The sequence below is a fragment of the Microcaecilia unicolor genome, chromosome 7 (genome assembly GCF_901765095.1).
Source record: "Microcaecilia unicolor chromosome 7, aMicUni1.1, whole genome shotgun sequence".
In the NCBI taxonomy this organism is placed as follows: Eukaryota; Metazoa; Chordata; class Amphibia; order Gymnophiona; family Siphonopidae; genus Microcaecilia; species Microcaecilia unicolor.
The window spans coordinates 304,202,341-304,225,381 of record NC_044037.1 but is presented as its reverse complement, the minus strand read 5'-3'; the positions used below and the strand labels follow the sequence as shown (position 1 = coordinate 304,225,381).

Here is a 23,041-nt window from a genome sequence, read left to right as displayed (position 1 = left end):
ACATCACCGAAGAAGCCAAGATTTGAGGGCGGATGTAAATGTCCTTTGTGAGGTTTCAATCACAGATCACTGCGGAGCGAATACGTGCAGGAAGCCTCATTATAAGAGGAGTCCAGCCTTTATTCATTCAGGGATGGGATAAGTAAAAGATTGGAGTTCAAAGACCTAAGAGTCAAGAGACCTTGACGGGATGCAGGAAATACTTTGCTCACATTAAACGTCATCTGCCACTTAGACGCCCAGTCTCCCAGTCTCATATGGTCCTCTTGTAATTTTTCTAAATCGCGGGAGGATTGTGAAAAATTACAAGCGGACCTTACGAGACTGGGAGACTGGGCATCTAAATGGCAGATGACGTTTAACGTGAGCAAGTGCAAAGTGATGCATGTGGGAAAGAAGAACCCGAATTATAGCTACGTCATGCAAGGTTCCACGTTAGGAGTCACGGACCAAGAAAGGGATTTAGGTGTCGTCGTTGATGATACGTTGAAACATTCTGCTCAGTGTGCTCCAGCGGCTAAGAAAGCAAATAGAATGTTAGGTATTATTAGGAAAGGAATGGAAAACAAAAATGAAGATGTTATAGTGCCTTTGTATCGCTTCATGGTGCGACCGCACCTCGAATATTGTGTTCAATTCTGGTCGCCGCATCTCAAAAAAGATATAGTGGAATTAGAAAAGGTGCAGAGAAGGGCGATAAAAATGATAAAGGGGATGGGACGTCTTCCCTATGAGGAAAGGCTAAAGCAGCTAGGGCTCTTCAGCTTGGAGAAAAGACGGCCGAGGGGAGATATGATAGAGGTCTATTGAATAATGAGTGGAGTTGAACGGGTAGATGTGAAGCGTCTGTTCACGCTTTCCAAAAATACCAGGACTAGGGGGCATGCGATGAAGCTACAATGTAGTAAATTTAAAACGAATCGGAGAAAATTTTTCTTCACTCTACGTGTAATTAAATGATGGAATTCGTTGCCAGAGAATGTGGTAAAGGCGGTTAGCTTAGCAGAGTTTTAAAAAGGTTTGGACATTTTCCTAAAGGAAAAGTCCATAGACTGTTATTAAATGGACTTGGGGAAAACCACTATTTCTGGGATAAGCAGTATAAAATGTTTTGTACGTTTTTGGGATCTTGCCGGGTCTGTGACCTGGATTGACCACTGTTGGAAACAGGATGCTGGACTCGATGGACCTTTGGTCTTTCCCAGTATGGAAATACTTATGTACTTATCTAAGAAGCCAGGGAATCAGAAAGGTCTTCAGGAGTTGCATCTCGGGGAGCGGCAACTCCCCCTTTGCGGCGTTTTAGCTTGTCACATTCCAAACCTGGCAGCGGCAGTGATTCCAATAGGCTTCCCTTTACTACGGCCACCTCTCTGATGTAGCTTCCTGTTTCGTCAGCTGCAATAAAGGGAAGAGGCAGGTGCTGGAGGCAGGGCAGAGTATGGGAATCTCTGGCGCTGCCGGGTTTGGAATGTGACGAGGTAAACGCCGCGAACAGGCTAAAAGTAAGAAGGGGGGCAGCATCTCGGCATGGGGTGGGGAGGGCGGCATCTCGGCCTGGGGAGGGCGACATCCTCACTCTGCCTCAGGCGGCAGGTCTTATATTATTTTCTGCTACAAACTGGAAGCCAGCGTTACTCAGATAAGTCTTACATCATCTGAAATCATTCTCACTGCTGTGTTTTTGAATCAGCTGCAAGCAATTTAATGTATATGCAGGAAGGCTACTTAATAAAAAGCTATAGCAGTCCAGATGATTCAGTTCTAAAGCTGCCACAAGGTTTTCAGAGTGTGAGGATGCGCATATGACTTTAGTGACTTAATTTTTCTAAGTAACAACGCTGAAATACCCACTCAGCACAAGCATTGAACCATAACCTGACTGACTGATAGGTGTCGCAATGGACACAAAAAGTGAGGATGAGTTGAAGAGGAAATCCAAAAAACCTTTATCAATGATAAAATGATGGCCCAACATGGCATCAAAGCCTGCATCAGGGGTCAAACAAATCTATGTAGAAATAAAATTAAAGTAAATATGTGATTGGCAATTATAATTGAAATTAGAATAAATGATTGATTAAAAATAATCATAATAAAAAGTACATATCAAACATAGTGACATATACAGAAAAATTCTTTGTATTGTATGGATGATCATAAAGGAAGGGAGATGGGATCTGATGTTTTGCCTTTCTTTGGTTACAATAAAAGCAGTTTACATATTATTTACAGGTACTTATTTTACACCTGAAGCAATGGAGTGTTAAGTGACAGCGCTACATACGTCTAGTAGTGCTACATAAGTACATAAGTATTGCCATACTGGGAAAGACCAAAAGTCCATCGAGCCCAGCATCCTGTTTCCAACAGTGGCCAATCCAGGTCATAAATACCTGGCAAGATCCCCAAAATGTACAAAACATTTTATACTGCTTATCCCAGAAATAGAGGATTTTCCCCAAGTCCATTTAATAACGGTCTATGGACTTTTCCTTTAGGAAGCCGTCCAAACCTTTTTTAAACTCTGCTAAGCTAACCGCCTTTACCACATTCTCTGGCAATGAATTCCAGAGTTTAATTACATCTTGAGTGAAGAAAACTTTTCTCTGATTCGTTTTAAATTTACTACATTGTAGCTTCATCGCATGCCCCCTAGTCCTAGTATTTTTGGAAAGCGTAAACAGACGCTTCACATTTACCCGTTCAACTCCACTCATTATTTTATAGACCTCTATCATATCTTCCCTCAGCCGCCTTTTCTCCAAGCTGAAGAGCCCTAGCCGCTTTAGCCTTTCCTCATAGGGAAGTCGTCCCATCCCCTATATCATAAGTAATAGCAGTAGTAGTAAGTGACTTGCCCAGAGTCACAAGGAGCCGCAGTGGGAATTGAACCCAGTTCACAAGGACCCTGCTCTAACCATTAGGCTCCTCCTCCACTCCACTATAAATGCCAGCTTAATATCATAGGTCTTCCACTGTATGAAAGTGTGACTTAACGCAGAGCAACGCAAATATAAGTGTGCCCAAATGTTCCCAAAAAGAACTTATGCCCCAAGGCAGCTACATGTGCCATTTTTGATTAAGCTATGTGATGGCATTTTTCTGGACTATTTGTTTGATTGTGCATTACACCATGAGCAGAGACTGGTATATTTACATTATGGATAATACATTAAAACATGAGTAGGGTGTGGGAGGGGGAGGGGGTTACCAGGCAGATGCTGCATTATTCTACAAGTGGACTGCATTACACCTTCAGTAGAGAGTGGGGTATTTACAACACACTGCATTACCCTAAAAGTAGAACGCAGAGCATTTACCAGGCAGAGGGTCTATTACACTATCGGGCTCATTTTCGAAAGAGATGGACGTCCATCTTCCAACATAAATCGGCACTTGGACGTCCATTCTCTCAGAGACGTCCAAATCGGTATAATCGAAACCCGATTTTGGACATCTCTAGCGGAAGTCCGTCGCAAGGACATCCAAATCTGAGGGGGCATATCGGAGGCGTGGTGAAGGCGGGACTTGGGTGTTCCTAAGACTTGGACGTCTTTGAGCCATAATGGAAAAAAGCAGAGACGTCCAAGACTAAAACTTGGACGTTTTCACCCGGACCTATTTTTATTGCGAATAAGGCACAAAAAGGTGCCTGAAATGACCAGATGACCACCAGAGGGAATCAGGGATGACCTCCCCTTACTCCCCCAGTAGTCATTAACCCCCATCCCACTCTCAAAAATCATCTTTAAAAATATTTTGTGCCAGCCTCAGATGTCATACTCAGGTCCATGACAGCACATGCAGGTCCCTGGAGCAGTTTTAGTGGCTGCAGTGCACTTCAGGCAGGTGGACCCAGGCCCATCCCCCCCTACCTGTTACGTTTGTGGTGGTAAATATAAGCTCTCCAAAACCCACCAGAAACCCACTGTACCCACATATAGGTGCCTCCCTTCACCCGTAAGGGCTATGGTAGTGGTGTACAGTTGGGGGTAGTGGGTTTTGGGGGGCTCAGCAGACAAGGTAAGGGAGCTATGTACCTGGGAGCATTTTATGAAGTCCACTGCAGTGCCCCCTAGGGTGCCCCACTGCTGTCCTGGCATGTCAGGGGGACCAGTGTATTACAAATGCTGGCTCCTCCCACATCCAAATGGCTTGGATTTGGACGTTATAGACTTGGACGTCTTTGGTTTCGAAAATCGCTGAAAATCAAAGACGTCCAAATGTAAGGACATCCTTGGTATTTTCAAAACGAAAGATGGATGTCCATCTTTTTTCGAAAATGACCTTTTACCCGCCTCCAGATTTGGACGTCTTACAAAGATGTCCAAATTCCAACTTAGACGTTTCTTTCGAAAATGCCCCTCTATGGCACTCATTTTCGAAACAGATGGACATCTCAAAATAACCAAAAAACATTCATCTGCCCAAACCGTCCAAATGACGATTTTCAAAAGGCAGAATTTGAATGTTTTGCACTCCAGTTTGTCCATATAGCAAAGGGGTGTGTTGGAGGCGTGTTTTGGGCAGGACTAGGGTGGGCTCAAAATTAGGAAATCTTTCAATGATAATGGAATGGGAAGAAACGTCCAAGGCAAAAAAGAAGGATGTTTTCATCTAGACCTGTTTAAATCACATCCAGGGTACAAAAAGGTGCCCTAATTGAGCAGCTGACCACTGGAGGGATGGAGGCATGAACCCTCCTTCATCTCCCAATGGTTACTGACCCTCTCCTACCCCCCCCCCCCCCCAAGAGGTGAAAGCAACAGTGGATATTAGACTCTGGAATTCGTTGCCGGAGAACGTGGTACGGGCGGTTAGCTTGACGGAGTTTAAAAAGGGGTTAGATAGATTCCTAAAGGACAAGTCCATAGACCGCTATTAAATGGACTTGGAAAAATTCCGCATTTTTAGGTATAACTTGTCTGGAATGTTTTTACGTTTGGGGAGCGTGCCAGGTGCCCTTGACCTGGATTGGCCACTGTCGGTGACAGGATGCTGGGCTAGATGGACCTTTGGTCTTTCCCAGTATGGCACTACTTATGTACTTATGTACTTATGACAGCTTCAGGTATTGCGGCCATTCCTAATAGAGTAGCAACAAGTGTAAGGAGTAGCCTGGTGGTCAATGCCATGGACCCAGGTGTAATTCCCATTTTAACTCTTATTTCTGTACAAATATGTGACCCTTCCTAGAACATAGAAATATCTACTGTTCCTGAATTTATAAGACACCCAAAAGCGTGAAGGATATTGTACTGGTGGACCTTCAGGTACTGTAGGTTTTCATCTGTTCCTGAAGGGCTCATCTACTATTATAAAAAGCACCTCCAATGTTCTGAAGCTGACTCCGTGACTTCAGTGAAGGGTTCCTAAGGTTCGTAAGTGTGTAACCTCTCTCTCTGCCCCGCCCTCGTGTCAGGCAGGACTGAGGGAACAAACTCGAAGGCTGGAGATGAGCAGGCTAGAGATGGCCAGGGCTTTCAATAACGCCGCCGCTTCGACGCAGCTAATCAGGGGACAGAGGACAATCGCTGGGTGGATGAAGGGGGGGGGCAGGGGAGAGAGCAGAATCGCTGGGTGGCTGGAGGGGGGCAGGGGAGAGAGGAGAATCGCTGGATAGCTCGATGGGGGGCAGGGGATAGAGGAGAATCGCTAGGTGGCTGGAGGGGGGCAGGGGAGACAGGAGAATAGCTGGGTGGCTGGAGGGGGGGCCAGGGGAGAGAGGAGAATTGCTGGGTGGCTGGAGGGGGCAGGGGAGAGAGGACAATCACACACAATCTCTCTCTCACAGACACACTCGCACCCAGTCTCACTCTCTCTCTGTCACAAACACACACTCACACAGTGCTGCCAACCACACAGAGGGGGGGAGAGGCAGGGGGTCCTGAGACCACAGGGGAGGGGAGGGGAATGCAGGGGGGAGGGGAGGGGGTCCTGAGAGGGGGGATGGGATCCTGAGACTAGGGGGGGAGGGGGTCCTCATACCAGAGGGGGAGGGGTCCTGAGACCACAGAGGGAGGGGAGAGGTACTCTCTCACACTCTGTCTCACACACACTCTCTCAAACACAGTAGAGTGTGAGGTATTTGTATCACAGATGGTATATTACACTGTGAGTGAAGTGAGAGGTATTCATATTGCAGATGGTATATTACACTATGAGTAAAGTGTGATATATTTACAACACAGCTTGCGCTTATACTATAAGTACAGTATGGGGTAATTATCAGGCAGCTGATGCATTGCACCATGAGTAGAGTGTGAGGTATTTATATTACAGATGGTATATTACACTATGAGTAAAGTGTGAAGTATTCGTATTACAGATGGTATGTTACACTATGAGTAGAGTGTGATGTATTTACAACACAGCTTGTGCTTATACTATAAGTAGAGTGTGGGGTATTTACCAGGCTGCTGATGCACTGCACCATGAGTAGAGTGTGAGGTATTTATATTACAGATGGTATATTACACTATGAGTAGAGTGTGATGTATTTACAACACAGCTTGTGCTTATACTATAAGTAGAGTGTGGGGTATTTACCAGGCTGCTGATGCATTGCACCATGAGTAGAGTGTGAGGTATTTATATTACAGATGGTATATTACACTATGAGTAGAGTGTGATGTATTTACAACACAGCTTGTGCTTATACTATAAGTAGAGTGTGGGGTATTTACCAGGCTGCTGATGCATTGCACCATGAGTAGAGTGTGGGGTATTTACCAGGCGTCCAGCCTCATTGTTATGGAGGTCGATGAGTGTCCGGATGTCACTCTTCCCCTTCTTCTGTCTGGTGTCCATAAATTGTCGGGACTTCTCGTAGCCAAACTCCACATCATCGCCACAGCCCCCCCACTCCCATGCCTCAGTACCCACTCCAGCGATGGGATGTGGGGGAGACCGGCTGCGGATTACTTCACAGCTGCACTGAAGCAGCTCCCCCATACTGCAGGCCTGAGTCACTGCATGGATGACACCTGCTGCTGTGACAGCGTATACAAAGGCCGTCTCACGAATATCTAGAAGAAAGAAATACACAGAAGGTTACTACAGCTGCCACCATCAGTAAACTACTACTACTACTACTAACTAACATTTCTAAAGCGCTACTAGGTTACGCAGCGCTGTACAATTTAAACATAGAAGGACAGTCCCTGCTCAAAGAGCTTACAATCTAAAAACTCTTATTCCTTCCCATCCTTCAGGCTTGACCACTCTTATGAGGAAAGGTTCACAACATACCCTAGCACAACCTGAAACATGTCCAACCAAGGTCCCAGAGAGAATTTATTTATTTATTTATCTATCACATTTGTATCCCACCTTTTCCCACTGATAGCAGGCTCAAAGTGGCTTACAATAATAATACTGTAGTAAGTTACAATGCAAGAAGTACAATTTTTCAAATTTAGCAGAATAAAAAATAACAGTAAAACAGTGATGGGTATTGAAGTAGGATATGAATAACAATTAATCAGTAGGTTTTTTTTTTATTATTAATTTTTATTGTCGCCAACACAATGTATAAACACTTGTCACAGAGAACAAAATGGTATTATTAAATACAAGCACATGACATTTCTGATAACAATACCAAGTAAACAAGAAATCCCACAACATAATCATTCCATCACCGTATTTGCATCGGCTTTTCAAATATCCCTCATCTATTCATCTCATGCATACCTTTCATTTCCACACCTTCACACACCAGCCAAAAGCAGGCAACAAGCAATACTCGAAGGTGTGGACAGACTGCTTACAAAGGCTCAGTTAAGGGAGGGGAGGAGGGATGGGTAAGGGTAGAGGGAGGGACAGGAGTGCATGTGCAAATTAATCAGTAGTAAATATGAAAGATAGTCTATTGGATCTTATAATAGTAAGGGATAATTCTGATTGTGTTGAACCTTCTTGAACAATACTGTTTTCAATGATTTCCTAAAGTTTAGGTAGTTCTGGGTAGTTTTTGTTAATTTGGGTAAGGCGTTCCACAGTTGAGTGCCAACATAAGTGAAGTTTGAGGCGTAAATTGATTTATACTTTAAGCCGTTGCAGTCTGGGTAATGTAAGTTCAGATAAGATCGCGATGAACCGGTTCTGTTTCTAGCATGTTTTCTGGTACCTCACCGTAGATTATTCTGTGGATTAATGTACATATTTTAAAGGCTATTCGTCAGTGGCGTAGGAAGGGGGGGGCGGTGGGGCGGTCCGCCCCGGGTGCACGCCGCTGGGGTGGTGTCGTCTCCATTGGTTCCTTGCTCCCTCTGCCCCGGAACAGGTTACTTCCTGTTCCGGGGCAGAGAGAGCAAGGAACCAATGGAGCCAACGCAGCTCCCAGCGACGTGGACTCAGAGGCGGATCGGCCCTCCCGCCCGTCCCTCGCTTCTAAAGCAAGCAAGCAAGAAAGAATACGCTCCGTGGGGGGTGCGCGCCGGAGGGGGGCGCCAAGGGGGGTGCCGTGCTGCACCCGGGGGGGGGGGGTGCACAGCGGCGACCCACCCCGGGTGTCAGCCGCCCTCGCTATGGCACTGCTATTCGTTCTTTTATAGGGAGCCAATGCAGAATCTCTCTGAGTGGTTTTGCAGTTTCAAAGTTAGATTTTCCAAATATCAGTCTTGCCGCAGAGACAGTCCCCTTTGTAGAGACATACAATCCAGAGCTCAGGAAAACTGTACAAAAATCATAAAAGACCTACAGCCGCTACTCAAGGAAGATGAATTAGGGAAAGAGATATTCTCTGCTCCATCAGTATTAACCTTAGACAACCACCTAATCTGAAGCAAAAATTGATGAAAAGCAAACGCTCAACAGAAGCTCAAATAAGAAAAGAATGGCACATGTCCCTGCAATATACCAAGCTGCAAACTGTACCAGCACATATCACAGGACCCCCCCCCCCCCCCCCCCCCCCCCCCCCGCAGTCAGTCACATTGGGGAAACATTCAGCATTAAGGGATCCTACATACTCCTCCTCAAATGTACAATATATCATTCAAATCAGAAAGTGTGACGAAGGGGGTTACACTGGGGGCAAAGGATCTATTCACATAGACATAAGATCAAGCACTTATTTGGAGACATTGTCCCATGACATACCAAGGAAATACCTTTCAGAAGAAGCAGTTCTTGAGATCAGAGGACTGCAACAATGACCTTATGATCAGAATACTAAAAGGGAACTTTAAAGTCATCCAGGAACAGAAGACCTTCTAAAGTTAAAACTATCAGCTACAGTGAAGGGGGGCAGACTCAAAAAAGATGTCAGGAAGTATTTTTTCACGGAGAGGGTGGTGGATGCTTGGAATGCCCTCCCGCGGGAGGTGGTGGAGATGAAAACGGTAACGGAATTCAAACATGCATGGGATATGCATAAAGGAATCCTGTGCAGTAGGAATGGATCCTCAGAAGCTTAGCCGAAATTGGGTGGCAGAGCAGGTGGGGGAAGAGAGATTGGTGGTTGGGAGGCGAGGATAGTGGAGAGCAGACTTATACAGTCCGTGCCAGAGCCGGTGATGGGAGGCGGGACTGGTGGTTGGGAGGCAGGAAATACTGCTGGGCAGACTTGTACGGTCTGTGCCCTGAAAAAGGCAGGTACAAATCAAGGTAAGGTATACACATATGAGTTTATCTTGTTGGGCAGACTGGATGGACCATGCAGGTCTTTTTCTGCCGTCATCTACTATGTTACTATGAAACTAACAAGAAAGGACTTAACAAAGATCCAGGTTCCTATCACATTTGATCTGAACCACAAAATTATTCTGCTTTCTCGCCTTCTGATCACCCAGCCATCTCCTCCACTCTCCCCACACGCACCGTTTCCCCTTCGGACTCTCACTAGAATATTCTTATGATTCAGTTTTATATCCTGGTATTGTCATCTCCTGCACCCTTGATAGAATACACCTAGGCATATTTCATTTTGGCACCAATCTTTTAGGCGTGATAAATAGAATCTAGTCCTAAATATATTCTTAGCCCAGTAACAAATATCGCCTCATATTCTTACTGTTATTTTTATTGATTTACATTTCTTTCTATATAACCACAGGTATGTAGTCAGGCAAGGTTAAGATCAGTGGTTCTCAACCTTCTCCTACAATTATCAGGTAGGTTTTCGTGATCACCACCTTGAATATTGCGTTCAGTTCTGGTTGCAGTATCTCAAAAAAGATAGAGCGGAATTAGAAAAGGTTCTAAGAAGAGCGACCAAAATGATAAAGGGGATGGAACTCCTCTCGTATGAGGAAAGGTTAAAGAGGTCAGGGCTCTTTAGCTTGGAAAAGAGACGGATGATGGGAGATATGATTGAGGTCTACAAAATCCTGAGTGGTGTAGAATGAGTAGAAGTAAATCGATTTTTTACTTGTTCTGAAAGTACAAAGATTAGGGGACACTCGAGGAAATTACAAGGAAACACTTTTAAAACAAATAGGAGGAAATATTTTTTCACTCAATGAATAGTTAAGCTCTGGAACTCTTTGCCGGAGGAGGTGGTAACAGCGGTTAGCGTATCTGGGTTTAAAAAAGGTTTGGACAAATTCCTGGAGGAAAAGTCCATAGTCCGCTATTGAGACAGACATGGGAAGCAACTGCTTGCCCTGGAATTTGTAGTATGGAATGTTTCTACTCTGGAATTCTGCTTGGAATCTTGTCACTCTTTAAGATTCCAGAATCGTCCTTATCTTTGGGGTTCTACATGGAATGTTGCTACTATTTGAGTTTCTGCATGGAATCTTATCACTCTATAGGATTCCAGAATTTTGCTATTCTTTATGGTTCTACATGGAATGTTGCTACTCTGAGATTCTGCATGGAATCTTGTCACTCTTTAGGATTCCAGAATCTTGCTATTCTTTGTGGTTCTACATGGAATGTTGCTACTCTGAGGTTCTGCATGGAATCTTATCACTCTATAGGATTCCAGAATTTTGCTATTCTTTGTGGTTCTACATGGAATGTTGCTACTCTGCGGTTCTGCATGGAATCTTGTCACTCTTTAAGATTCCAGAATCTTGCTATTCTTTGGGGTTCTACAAGGAATGTTGCCATGATTTGGATTTCTGCCAGGTACTTGTGACCTGTCTTGGCCACTATTTGGAAAACAGGATACTGGGCTAGACTGACCATTGTTCAGACCCAGTATGGCTACTCTTATGTTCTTATATACACGGGGCAGATTTGTAAATGAGTCTCCTATATATACAAATTTATCTCATGTAATCCAGAAAACCCAACTGGCTAGGTGTGCTCCCACAGAAGAGGGTTGAGAAGCACTGGTTTAGACAAGCTATCCCAGCCTGTTCAGGAAGGGTGGGATCTCTCGTGGGTACCTGTCACTGATGCATTCTGGGTGCTTCCGTACCATGTTTGTTCCACATGGCTGCCATTAAACTTGACAAGAGTTACAGATTTAATGTAACTTTTTAATTTAAACACTTGATGAAGAATCATTATGTTGTAGCATATCTGAGCAAGGTGATGTGCAAATAAGCTGTCAAAACACCGATCTAGATTGAAGAATTATTAGCAGCGCATGCACAAGAAACACACAAACCAAATTATCTGAATACCAAGTGACACCATTTCTGTAGAAATCTAATATAAACACAAAGAGAAGTTCCCTGAGGCATCTTGCTGATTGAACCAGTTCAAATATGACTACAAAATAAAAAGCATCGAGCATTTTGTTAGAGGTTCTCTGAAGTTCTTTGACCTTAGAACAGAGACAGGAAAGAAATTAACCAACTGTTTGCCTGGTTAGCATCTGGCAGATTACTCTAAGCAGATTTTTGGACTGTCTGTTGGGGTTTAGGGCCGGGACCAGCAGAGCTGGGGGCCAGATAGCACAGCAATTCCTTTCACATTTATTTCCACACTTCTTTCACCCAATAATAAAGTCTAGGCCAGTGTTTGTAAATTCTAACCAAATATTTACTTAACTTGTATAATGTAAAATACCATAAGTACATAAGTACATAAGTAGTGCCATACTGGGAAAGACCAAAGGTCCATCTAGCCCAGCATCCTGTCACCGACAGTGGCCAATCCAGGTCAAGGGCACCTGGCACGCTCCCCAAACGTAAAAACATTCCAGACAAGTTATACCTAAAAATGAGGAATTTTTCCAGTCCATTTAATAGCGGTCTATGGACTTGTCCTTTAGGAATCTATCTAACCCCTTTTTAAACTCCGTCAAGCTAACCGCCCGTACCACGTTCTCCGGCAATGAATTCCAGAGTCTAATTACACGTTGGGTGAAGAAAAATTTTCTCCGATTCGTTTTAAATTTACCACACTGTAGCTTCAACTCATGCCCTCTAGTCCTAGTATTTTTGGATAGCGTGAACAGTCGCTTCACATCCACCCTGATCCATTCCACTCATTATTTTATACACTTCTATCATATCTCCCCTCAGCCGTCTCTTCTCCAAGCTGAAAAGCCCTAGCCTTCTCAGCCTCTCTTCATAGGAAAGTCGTCCCATCCCCACTATCATTTTCGTCGCCCTTCGCTGTACCTTTTCCAATTCTACTATATCTTTTTTGAGATACGGAGACCAGTACTGAACACAATACTCCAGGTGCGGTCGCACCATGGAGCGATACAACGGCATTATAACATCCGCACACCTGGACTCCATACCCTTCTTAATAACACCCAACATTCTATTCGCTTTCCTAGCCGCAGCAGCACACTGAGCAGAAGGTTTCAGCGTATCATCGACGACGACACCCAGATCCCTTTCTTGATCCGTAACTCCTAACGCGGAACCTTGCAAGACGTAGCTATAATTCGGGTTCCTCTTACCCACATGCATCACTTTGCACTTGTCAACATTGAACTTCATCTGCCACTTGCATGCCCATTCTCCCAGTCTCGCAAGGTCCTCCTGTAATCGTTCACATTCCTCCTGCGACTTGACGACCCTGAATAATTTTGTGTCATCGGCGAATTTAATTACCTCACTAGTTATTCCCATCTCTAGGTCATTTATAAATACATTAAAAAGCAACGGACCCAGCACAGACCCCTGCGGGACCCCACTAACTACCCTCCTCCACTGAGAATACTGGCCACGCAATCCTACTCTCTGCTTCCTATCTTTCAACCAGTTCTTAATCCATAATAATACCCTACCTCCGATTCCATGACTCTGCAATTTCTTCAGGAGTCTTTCGTGCGGCACTTTGTCAAACGCCTTCTGAAAATCCAGATATACAATATCAACCGGCTCCCCATTGTCCACATGTTTGCTTACCCCCTCAAAAAAATGCATTAGATTGGTGAGGCAAGACTTCCCTTCACTAAATCCGTGCTGACTTTGTCTCATCAGTCCATGTTTTTGTATATGCTCTGCAATTTTATTCTTAATAATAGCCTCCACCATCTTGCCCGGCACCGACGTCAGACTCACCGGTCTATAATTTCCCGGATCTCCTCTGGAACCTTTCTTAAAAATCGGAGTAACATTGGCTACCCTCCAGTCTTCCGGTATTACACTCGATTTTAGGGACAGATTGCATATTTCTAACAGTAGCTCCGCAAGTTCATTTTTTAGTTCTATTAATACTCTGGGATGAATACCATCAGGTCCCGGTGATTTACTACTCTTCAGCTTGCTGAACTGACCCATTACATCCTCCAAGGTTACAGAGAATTTGTTTAGTTTCTCCGACTCCCCCGCTTCAAATATTCTTTCCGGCACCGGTGTCCCCCCCAAATCCTCCTCGGTGAAGACCGAAGCAAAGAATTCATTTAATTTCTCCGCTACGGCTTTGTCCTCCTTGATCGCCCCTTTAACACCATTTTCGTCCAGCGGCCCAACCGACTCTTTGGCCGGTTTCCTGCTTTTAATGTATCTAAAAAAGTTTTTACTATGTATTTTTGCTTCCAACGCTAATTTCTTCTCAAAGTCCTTTTTTGCCCTCCTTATCTCCGCTTTGCATTTGGCTTGGCATTCCTTATGATCTATCCTGTTACTTTCAGTTGGTTCTCTTCTCCACTTTCTGAAGGATTGTTTTTTGGCTCTAATGATTTCCTTTATCTTACTGTTTAGCCACGCCGGCTGACGTTTAGTCTTTTTTCCCTTTTTTCTAATACGTGGAATATATTTGTCCTGAACCTCCAGGATGGTGTTTTTAAACAGCATCCACGCCTGATGCAAGTTTTTTACTCTGCGAGCTGCTCCTTTCAGTCTTTTTTTCACCATTTTTCTCATTTTGTCGTAATCACCTTTTCTATAGTTAAACGCTAGCGTACTTGATTTCCTAGTTTCACTTCCTTCAATGCCAATATCAAAACCGATCATATTATGATCACTGTTATCAAGCGGCCCTCGTATCGTTACCCCCCTGCACTAGATCATGAGCACCACTAAGGACTAAGTCTAGTATTTTTCCTTCTCTTGTCGGCTCCTGAACTAGCTGTTCCATGAAGCTGTCCTTGATTTCATCAAGAAATCTTATGTCCCTTGCGTGTACAGATGTTACATTACCCCAGTCTATATGCGGGTAATTGAAATCCCCCATTATTATTGTGTTGCCCAGTTTGTTTGCGTCCCTGATTTCCTTTAACATTTCCGCATCCGTCTGTTCGTCCTGGCCAGGCGGACGGTAGTACACTCCTATCACTATCCTTTTCCCCTTTGCACATGGAATTTCAATCCACAGTGATTCCAAGGAGTGTTTTGCTTCCTGCAGAATTTTCAATCTATTTGATTCAAGGCTCTCGTTAATATACAATGCTACCCCTCCACCAATCCGATTCACCCTATCACTACGATATAATTTGTACCCCGGTATGACAGTGTCCCACTGGTTATCCTCCTTCCACCAGGTCTCAGAGATGCCTATTATATCTAATTTTTCATTTAGTGCAATATATTCTAACTCCCCCATCTTATTTCTTAGGCTCCTGGCATTCGCATATAGACATTTCAAACTATGTTTGTTGTTCCTAAGTACATCATGCTTAGTACTTGACAGTATTAATTGGCAATCTTTTGTCTGATTTTTATTGTTATTTAAAGATACCCGATCTACTACAATCTCTTTTGCAACCTCACTATCAGGATACTCTATCTTCCCTGTTATGGTGATATCTTTGAAAGATACCTTATCCCGAACCATGCTCTTTTGAGCGACTGTCGGCCTTCCCCCCATTTCTAGTTTAAAAGCTGCTCTATCTCCTTCTTAAACGCCGATGCCAGCAGCCTGGTCCCACTCTGGTTAAGATGGAGCCCATCCTTTCGGAATAGGCTCCCCCTTCCCCAGAATGTTGCCCAGTTCCTAACAAATCTAAAGCCCTCCTCCCTGCACCATCGTCTCATCCACGCATTGAGACTCTGGAGCTCTGCCTGTCTCTTGGGCCCTGCGCGTGGCACAGGTAGCATTTCAGAAAATGCTACCCTGGAGGATCTGGATTTCAGCTTTCTACCTAAGAGCCTAAATTTTGCTTCCAGAACCTCTCTCCCACATTTTCCTATGTCATTGGTACCCACATGTACCAAGACAGCGGACTCCTCCCCAGCACTATCTAGAATCCTATCTAGGTGACACGTGAGGTCCGCCACCTTCGCACCAGGCAGGCAAGTCACCAGGCGATCCTCACGTCCACCAGCCACCCAGCTATCTGGGTTGACATAGTAACATAGTAACATAGTAAATGACGGCAGATAAAGACCTGTATGGTCCATCTAGTCTGCCCAACAAGATCAGCTCATTTTACATGGTATGTGATACTTTATACCCAAGTTTGATTTGTCCTTGTCTTTCTCAGGGCACAGACCGTAGAAGTCTGCCCAGTACTGTTCTTGTACAAAGTTCTGAAGCTAACGTCAAAGCCCGTTAAAATTTACACTCCAGTCCATCCCTATCTATTCACTTCTTTCAAGAACTATTTATAGTCACACTATTTATAGTCACATGGGGATGACCATCTCTAAGGGTGCCCATCTCTAAGGACGTCCCAGCGGGGCGGGGAAACCCGTATTATCGAAACAAGATGGGCATCCATCTTTCATTTCGATAATATGGTCAGGGACACACAAATCTCAACATTTAGGTCAACCATAGAGATGGTCGACCTAAATGTTGAGATGGTTGGCCTTATAGATGATCACCCCCCGGTTTTCTGCCACAATGGAAACTGAGGACGCCCATCTCAAAAATGACCAAAGCCAAGCCCTTTGGTTGTGGGAGCAGCCAGAATTCATAGTGCCCTGGCCCCCTGACATGCCAGGACACCAACCGGGCACCCTAGGGGGCACTGCAGTGGACTTCACAAATTGCTCCCAGGTGCATAGCTCCCTTACATTGGGTGCTGAGCCCCCCAAACCCCACTCCCCACAACTGTACACCACTACCATAACCGTAAGGGGTGAAGGGGGCACCTACATGTGGGTACAGTGGATTTCGGGTGGGTTTTGGAGGGCTCACATTTACCACCACAAGTGTAACAGGTAAGGGGGGATGGGCCTGGGCCCACCTGGCTGAAGTGCACTGCACCCACTAAAACCGCTCCAGGGACCTGCGTACTGCTGTCATGGAGCTGGGTATGACAGACTACCATGGGTTGTGTGTGCTAGCACCAGCTCTATCTTATACATTCTGGCACATGGGCAGATGAATACACATGAAACGTAAGTGCTGATACCATTTTTTCTGCGTAGACCCGTGTCTCCCCATAGTTTGACACATATGAACTGTGAGGAGACACAGGTCTGCACAGAAGAAATGATGTCAGCACTTACATGGCATGCATATTCATCTGCGCATGTGCCGGAATATATAAGATAGAGCTGCCGATAGTACACACATCCCATGGTAGTCTGCCGTTTTGCTGAGGGCCAGTTTGTATATTATTTCAATTGGGGAGCAAAACTGTGGCATTACCCTTGCGTTAGGACGTCATGAACTAGACATGAGAGCACAAGCTCTAATGTAAGATTTCTCCCGGGCTCCCAAGGGTATATACCAGGGCTGAGGGTGTGCAACACAGGATCCGCCTCTGACCAGAGGATGAAGGAACATGTCACATGTTTCATTCCTGACACGTTTGTACCTGAGTGCCATGCAAGCTGGATCAAGATTGCTGCTCAGGACTGCGTTTCAAGTGTGCCAGCTCTGACCCAAAAATGGAGCTGTTCCCTCTAAGCTGAGCGGAAGTACTCCGCCTACAATCCTGCCAGTGGGGGGTGCTGTTTCTCACATTTTCAACAGTGAGGGACAGGCAAGCTCTGTAGGACTCTAGGGAACCTGCCTGTCCCTAGATAAAGAAAACCCACCACACACCGGAAGCAATGCAGTCAGATGACCCCCACTCAGCTTAGAGGCAGTGGCATAGGAAGGGGGGGGCAGTGGGGCGGTCCGCCCCGGATGCACGCCGCGGGGGGGGGGGGGGTGTCGGCTCCGCTGGTTCACTGCTCTCTCTGCCCTGGAACAGGTTACTTCCTGTTCCGGGGCAGAGAGAGCAGGGAACCAACGGTGCCGACGCAGCTCCCAGCGACGTGCACTCGGGGCGGAGCGGCCCTCCCACCCGCCACCCTTTGGTAAGAATGCGCTCTGGAGGGGGGTGCGCACTCTGGGGGGGGGGGGGTGTGAGTGCCGAGGGGGGTGCTCCGTGCTGCACCCGGGGGGAGGGTGCGCAGGGGCGAACCGCCCCGGGTGTCAGCCGCCCTCGCTACGGCACTGCTTAGAGGGAACAGTGACAGGTACATCTGCACCCACAGGCTGTAATCTCTCTAGTGCCTGAGCAGCTGCCCTGTCTGTTATTCTCAGCTCTCAACACTCCTGTCCTCACTCCTCCCACTGCTTCTCCTCCTTCAGGACATAAATTCCAAGGAACACTTTCCCCCAGCCCCTGCCCAGACCTGCCGGCAGCAGGATTCCAGAAGAATTAACACAGCTTTCTCTTCTTGAATGCACCACAACACACCAACCCACAGCCTACGCCAGGGAGGTCTGTGGTGTGGTTTTGTCTGTGGCACCTAGGGAAAGGCTCTCTGTCATCCCCCTCCTCACCCTCAACCCTACTCCCACCTCAGAGCAGTACACTATGTCAGCATGAGTAATCTCCATTTCCACCCCTGATCTCTAGACAGAAGTTACCACAGTAAGAGGTCTCTAACCTGCCCCCTCCAGTTCTGAATGGTACACTGGGAGGCAGTATGTAGCTTCCTGCCTCCCACTCCCCAGAACAGAGCAATCCACAAGACTGGGCAACCGGAGCAACCATGGCTGTGGATTGTAAAATTGAGTGAAATACCAGTGCAGAACTAGGAAGGACAGAGTGAGAGAGAGATGAAACGGGAGAAGAAGTACATAAGTACATAAGTAATGCCACACTGGGAAAAGACCAAGGGTCCATCGAGCCCAGCATCCTGTCCACGACAGCAGCCAATCCAAGTCAAGGGCAACTGGCAAGCTTCCCAAACGTACAAACATTCTATACATGTTATTCCCGGAATTGTGGATTTTTCCCAAGTCCATTTAGTAGCGGTTTATGGACTTGTCTTTAGGAAACCGTCTAACCCCTTTTTAAACTCTGCCAAGCTAACCGCCTTCACTACGTTCTCCGGCAACGAATTCCAGAGTTTAATTACGCGTTGGGTGAAGAAACAATTTCTCCGACTTGTTTTAAATTTACTACACTGTAGTTTCATCGCATGCCCCCTAGTCCTAGTATTTTTGGAAAGCGTGAACAGACGCTTCACATCCACCTGTTCCACTCCACTCATTATTTTATAGACACCATCTATATCTATTACACGCTATAAGAGACATCCCTCCCAGTGCCTATTATACACTATAAGAGACACCATCTACATCTATTACACAATATAAGAGACATCCCTCCCAGTGCCTACTATGCACTAAAAGAGACACCAGTTCCATCTATTAACTTGTATTACCATCAGAGACATCTGCCCAGCACCTATTATCAGTGGCACAGCCAGACAGCCAATTTTGAGTGGGCCTGAGCCCAAAATGGGTGGGCACAACACTTTTCCTCTGCCCCTGCTTTCTCCCCACTCTCCACTCCTCCCCCAGCACCTCCCACCTCAAAATGTAAGTACTTTAGCTCATAAGGATCCCCAAGCTCTGTCAGCTTAAGACTTCCTCCGAAGGTGACCAGAACTCACTTTTACCAAGCTTGATAAGCAGCAGTACAATTCCGTGAGCCACCGATGCAGCACAGCATTGCATGCTTAGTTGCCAGTGGTTCAAGGATGCTGCAGCTATCTGCCAAGCTTAGTAGAAGGGAGTGTTCAGGCTGTCTTCACTGGAGGTCTTCAGCTGATGGGGCTTGGACTGGTGTCAGGGGCGTAGCCAGACTTCGGTGGGAGGGGGGTCCAGAGCCCGAGGTGAGGGGGCACATTTTAGCCCCCCTCCCCGGCGCCGCCAACCCCCCCCCCCCCCATTGCCAACCCACTGCCACTTTTCACAACCTCCCGCCCTCTCGACCCCCCCCCCCCCCCGTGAACCCTCCCCCGTCGTTGCCTACCTTTGGTTTTGCTGGCGAGGGACCCCAATCCCCGCCAGCCGATGTCCTCTTCGTCCTGCAGTCAAAAAAGTCTTTGTTTTGTTGCATGCTGACGTCCTGCACATTGTACGTGCAGGACGTCAGACTCAGAGAACAGAACGAGCTTCGTTCTGTTCTCTGAGTCTGACGTCAGCATACAACAGAACAAAGACTTTTTTGACTCTAAGACGAAGAGGACATTGGCTGGCGGGGATTGGGGTCCCCCGCCAGCAAAACCAAAGGTAGGCGACGGTGGGGAAGGGTTCGCGGGGGGGGGGGGTGGTCGAGAGGGTCGTCGGGAGGGGGGTCCAAGAGGAAATCTACGGGGGCCCAAGCCCCCTCAGGCCCCACGTAGCTACGCCACTGACTGGTGTTAGACCTGCTAAGACCAGGGCAGAAAATAATGAAGCCCCCCCCCCCCCCTTGCCTCCCTTCCAGTCTCTCAATCTACCATTACAATCAGACTGACAAACCAGGGGATCACAAATTAAAAAATAAAATTATGTAGACAAAAATTAAACTGGGAACCTCAGCATGTACTGCAACAGTGGAGAATTAAAAACAGAAATGTATTTCTACTACTACTACTATAAATCATTTCTATAGCGCTACCAGTCGTACGCAGCGCTTCACAATTTAACATGAAGAAAAGACAGTCCCTGCTCAAAAAGAGCTTACAATCTGAATCAAGACAGACAGACAGGACAAATAAGGGATAAGGTAGGACAGACAGATAGGACATAAGGACAACTGAAGAGAGGAAGACAAGATAAAGGTTACGAGCAGGTGACAAGTTAGGAATTAAAAGCAGCATTAGAAACAGAGAGATTGTAAGCTCTTTTGAGCAGGGACTGTCCTTCCCCATGTTAAACTTGTACAGCGCTGCGTAACCCTGGCAGCGCTATAGAAATGCTAAGTAGTAGTAGTAGTAGAAACAGAGAAAAATGAAGGCAGATAAAGACTATATGGGCCATCCATATCATCTACTCTCCCTATCACTCCCTTAGAGATCCTATGGACTTGTCCCAAGCTCTCTTGAATTCAGATACTGTTTTCATCTCCAGCACTTCCACCAGGAGGCTGTTCCATGAATTCACCACCCTTTCCGTGAAGAAGTACTTCCGTGAAGGTTACTTCTGAGTCTGTCCCTTTTCACCTTCATCCTATGCCCCCTCATTCCAGAGTCTCTTTCAACTGGAAGAGACTCACCTCCTGTACATTTAAGCCACATAAGTATTTAAATGTCGCTATCATATCCCCCTCTCCCGACTGTCTTCCAAAGTATATATATTGAAATCTGTAAGCCTGTCTCCACATGACATATGACAAAGACCGCTGACCATTTTAGTAGCCGCCCTCTGGACTGACTCCATCCTGTTTATATCTTTTGGAAGATAAGGTCTCCAGAATTGTACACAATATTCTAAATGAGGTCTCACCAGAGTCTTCTACAGGGGCATCATCACCTCCTTTTTCCTATTGGCCATTCCTCTCCCTGTGCACCCAAGCATCCTTCTAGCTTTCGCCATCACCTTTTCTACTACTACTACTACTTATCATTTCTATAGCGCTACTAGACGTACACAGCGCTGTACACTTGAACATGAAGAGACAGTCACTGCTCAACAGAGCTTACAAACTAATTAGGACAAACAAGACAAATAAGGGATAAGGACAAACAGTAACAAGATTCCGGAATCCCAAAGAGTAGCAAGATTCCAGAATCCCAAAGACTACTACTACTTATCATTTCTATAGCACTACTAGACGTAAGTAAGTCTTGCCTGATTCCAGTTTAGTCTTTGTTTAGCTTCTTGTACTGTATTGCTTGTTTCCCGGTCTTGTTTCTTGTTTGTATGTCTTTGTCTAGTTCTTGGTTGCCTGTGTTTCTTGTTCAGTGGCTGCCTGGCAGCTTTCAGTTCTGTCTCCTGTCTATCAGTGTTTGTTCCCTGTTTCAGTGGCTGCTTGCAGCTTTCTGTTCTGTCTCTTGTCTGTCTGAGAGTCCTAGTCTAGCATTCTGCCTAGCCTCCCTGTGTATTCTAGACCCCGTGTGTATCCTGCTGGTTTCCAGTTCCTGCCCTGTCCGGTAAGACCTGCCGGCCACCTGTACCCAGGGGCTCAACTCCTGAGGAACGGTGGTCAAGTGCAGGTGAAGTCTAGCTGGCCCTGTCAGAGTTCTGCCTTATCCCTGCGTGGGGTGGTTTTGCCTGCCACTGCCGCTCCTCGGCAGTGGCTCAAGGGCTCACAGTCCTAGTTCCTGCTTTTGGAAAACCTGACACAGCTCTAGAGAATCACTGAAAAGGTCAGCAAGTGGAGCCGCTAGAACTTCCCTAAGTTTCGTCAATATCCTCAGATGTACTGCCATTCAGCCCCATCGCTTTGTCCACCTTTAGCTTAGCCAGCTCCACACAAACACAGTCCTATAAAAATCATTCAGGGACTACCACCCCCTCCATTCCTTTTTGTGTTTGTGTTCTGCAGTCCTGCTCCTGGCCTTAGCTGCAAATACAGAGCAGAAATATTTGTTAAACAATTCCCCCTTATCTTTATCAGCTTCTACATACTCTTCCCCTTCACCCTTGAGTCTCACGATGCCAGTTTTATACTTCCTCCTATCAGTTACATATCAAAAAAAAAAAAGTCTTGTCCCTCCATTTTGCCGTATTGGCCAGGGGCGTATCTGCTATGTGGCCACGGGGGCCAGGGCCCCCATAGATTTGGCCCTGGACCCCCCCTACCGATGACCCTCGCAACCCCCCCTCCTGCCGCCAACCTGCCGTTGCTGTCCTTTGCTGGCGGGGGACCCCAAGCCCCACTAGCCGAAGTCATCTTCCTTCGTTCGTTTGGTTTCTTCTTTCTGAGTCTGACTCTGACGTGCAGGACATCAGACTCACAGAAACAGAACAAAGCCTTGGCTTCGTTCTGTTTCTGCGAGTCTGATGTCCTGCATATTGTGTACATACAGGACGTCAGACTCAGAAAGAAGAATCCCAAATGAATGAAGGAAGACGACTTCGGCTGGCGGGGTTGGGGTCTTCTGCGTAGGCGACAGCGGGCGGGGGGGTCGAGAGGGCCATCAGTGGTCGAGAGGGTCGTTGGGCGGGTGGGTGGGCAGGCCACAGTTGTTGGAGGTGGTTCTGGCGGCAGCAGGGGTGGCGGCAATGGCGGCGGTGGCGCTGGGGGGGTTACCGGAGGGGGGCTAAAATGTGCCCGCTCACCTCGGCTCTGGACCCCCCTACTGGCAAAGTCTAGATACGCCCCTGGTATTGGCTATTTATTTTTCCATTTGCATCTTTGCTTTCCTGACTACCCTTCCAGCTTCTCTTAGCTTTTCCAGATATTTTCGCCTGTCTTCCTCTTTCTGCGCTCTCTTGTAGTTTATAAAGACTAACCTCTTTTTCCTTATCATTTGAGAACCAAAGTGGCCTCCTTGACCTCTTACTTTTATTTACTTTCCTTACAAAGAAAGCTTGTTGCCCTTACAATAGCTCCTTTCAGTTTTGCCCA

At 46.3% G+C, this 23,041-nt stretch overlaps 1 protein-coding gene across 2 annotated transcripts in view; it reads right to left on the bottom strand.

Moving 5' to 3' along the window:
* The window catches only part of WNT6 (Wnt family member 6), a 79,144-nt gene that overhangs the window by 3,528 nt on the left and 52,575 nt on the right, over nucleotides 1-23,041 (bottom strand). For both annotated transcript variants that reach the window (XM_030209345.1, XM_030209346.1), the window contains exon 3: nucleotides 6,736-7,031. In XM_030209345.1, coding sequence (XP_030065205.1) covers nucleotides 6,736-7,031 — 296 coding nt within the window. The remainder of the gene's footprint in view (nucleotides 1-6,735; nucleotides 7,032-23,041) is intronic.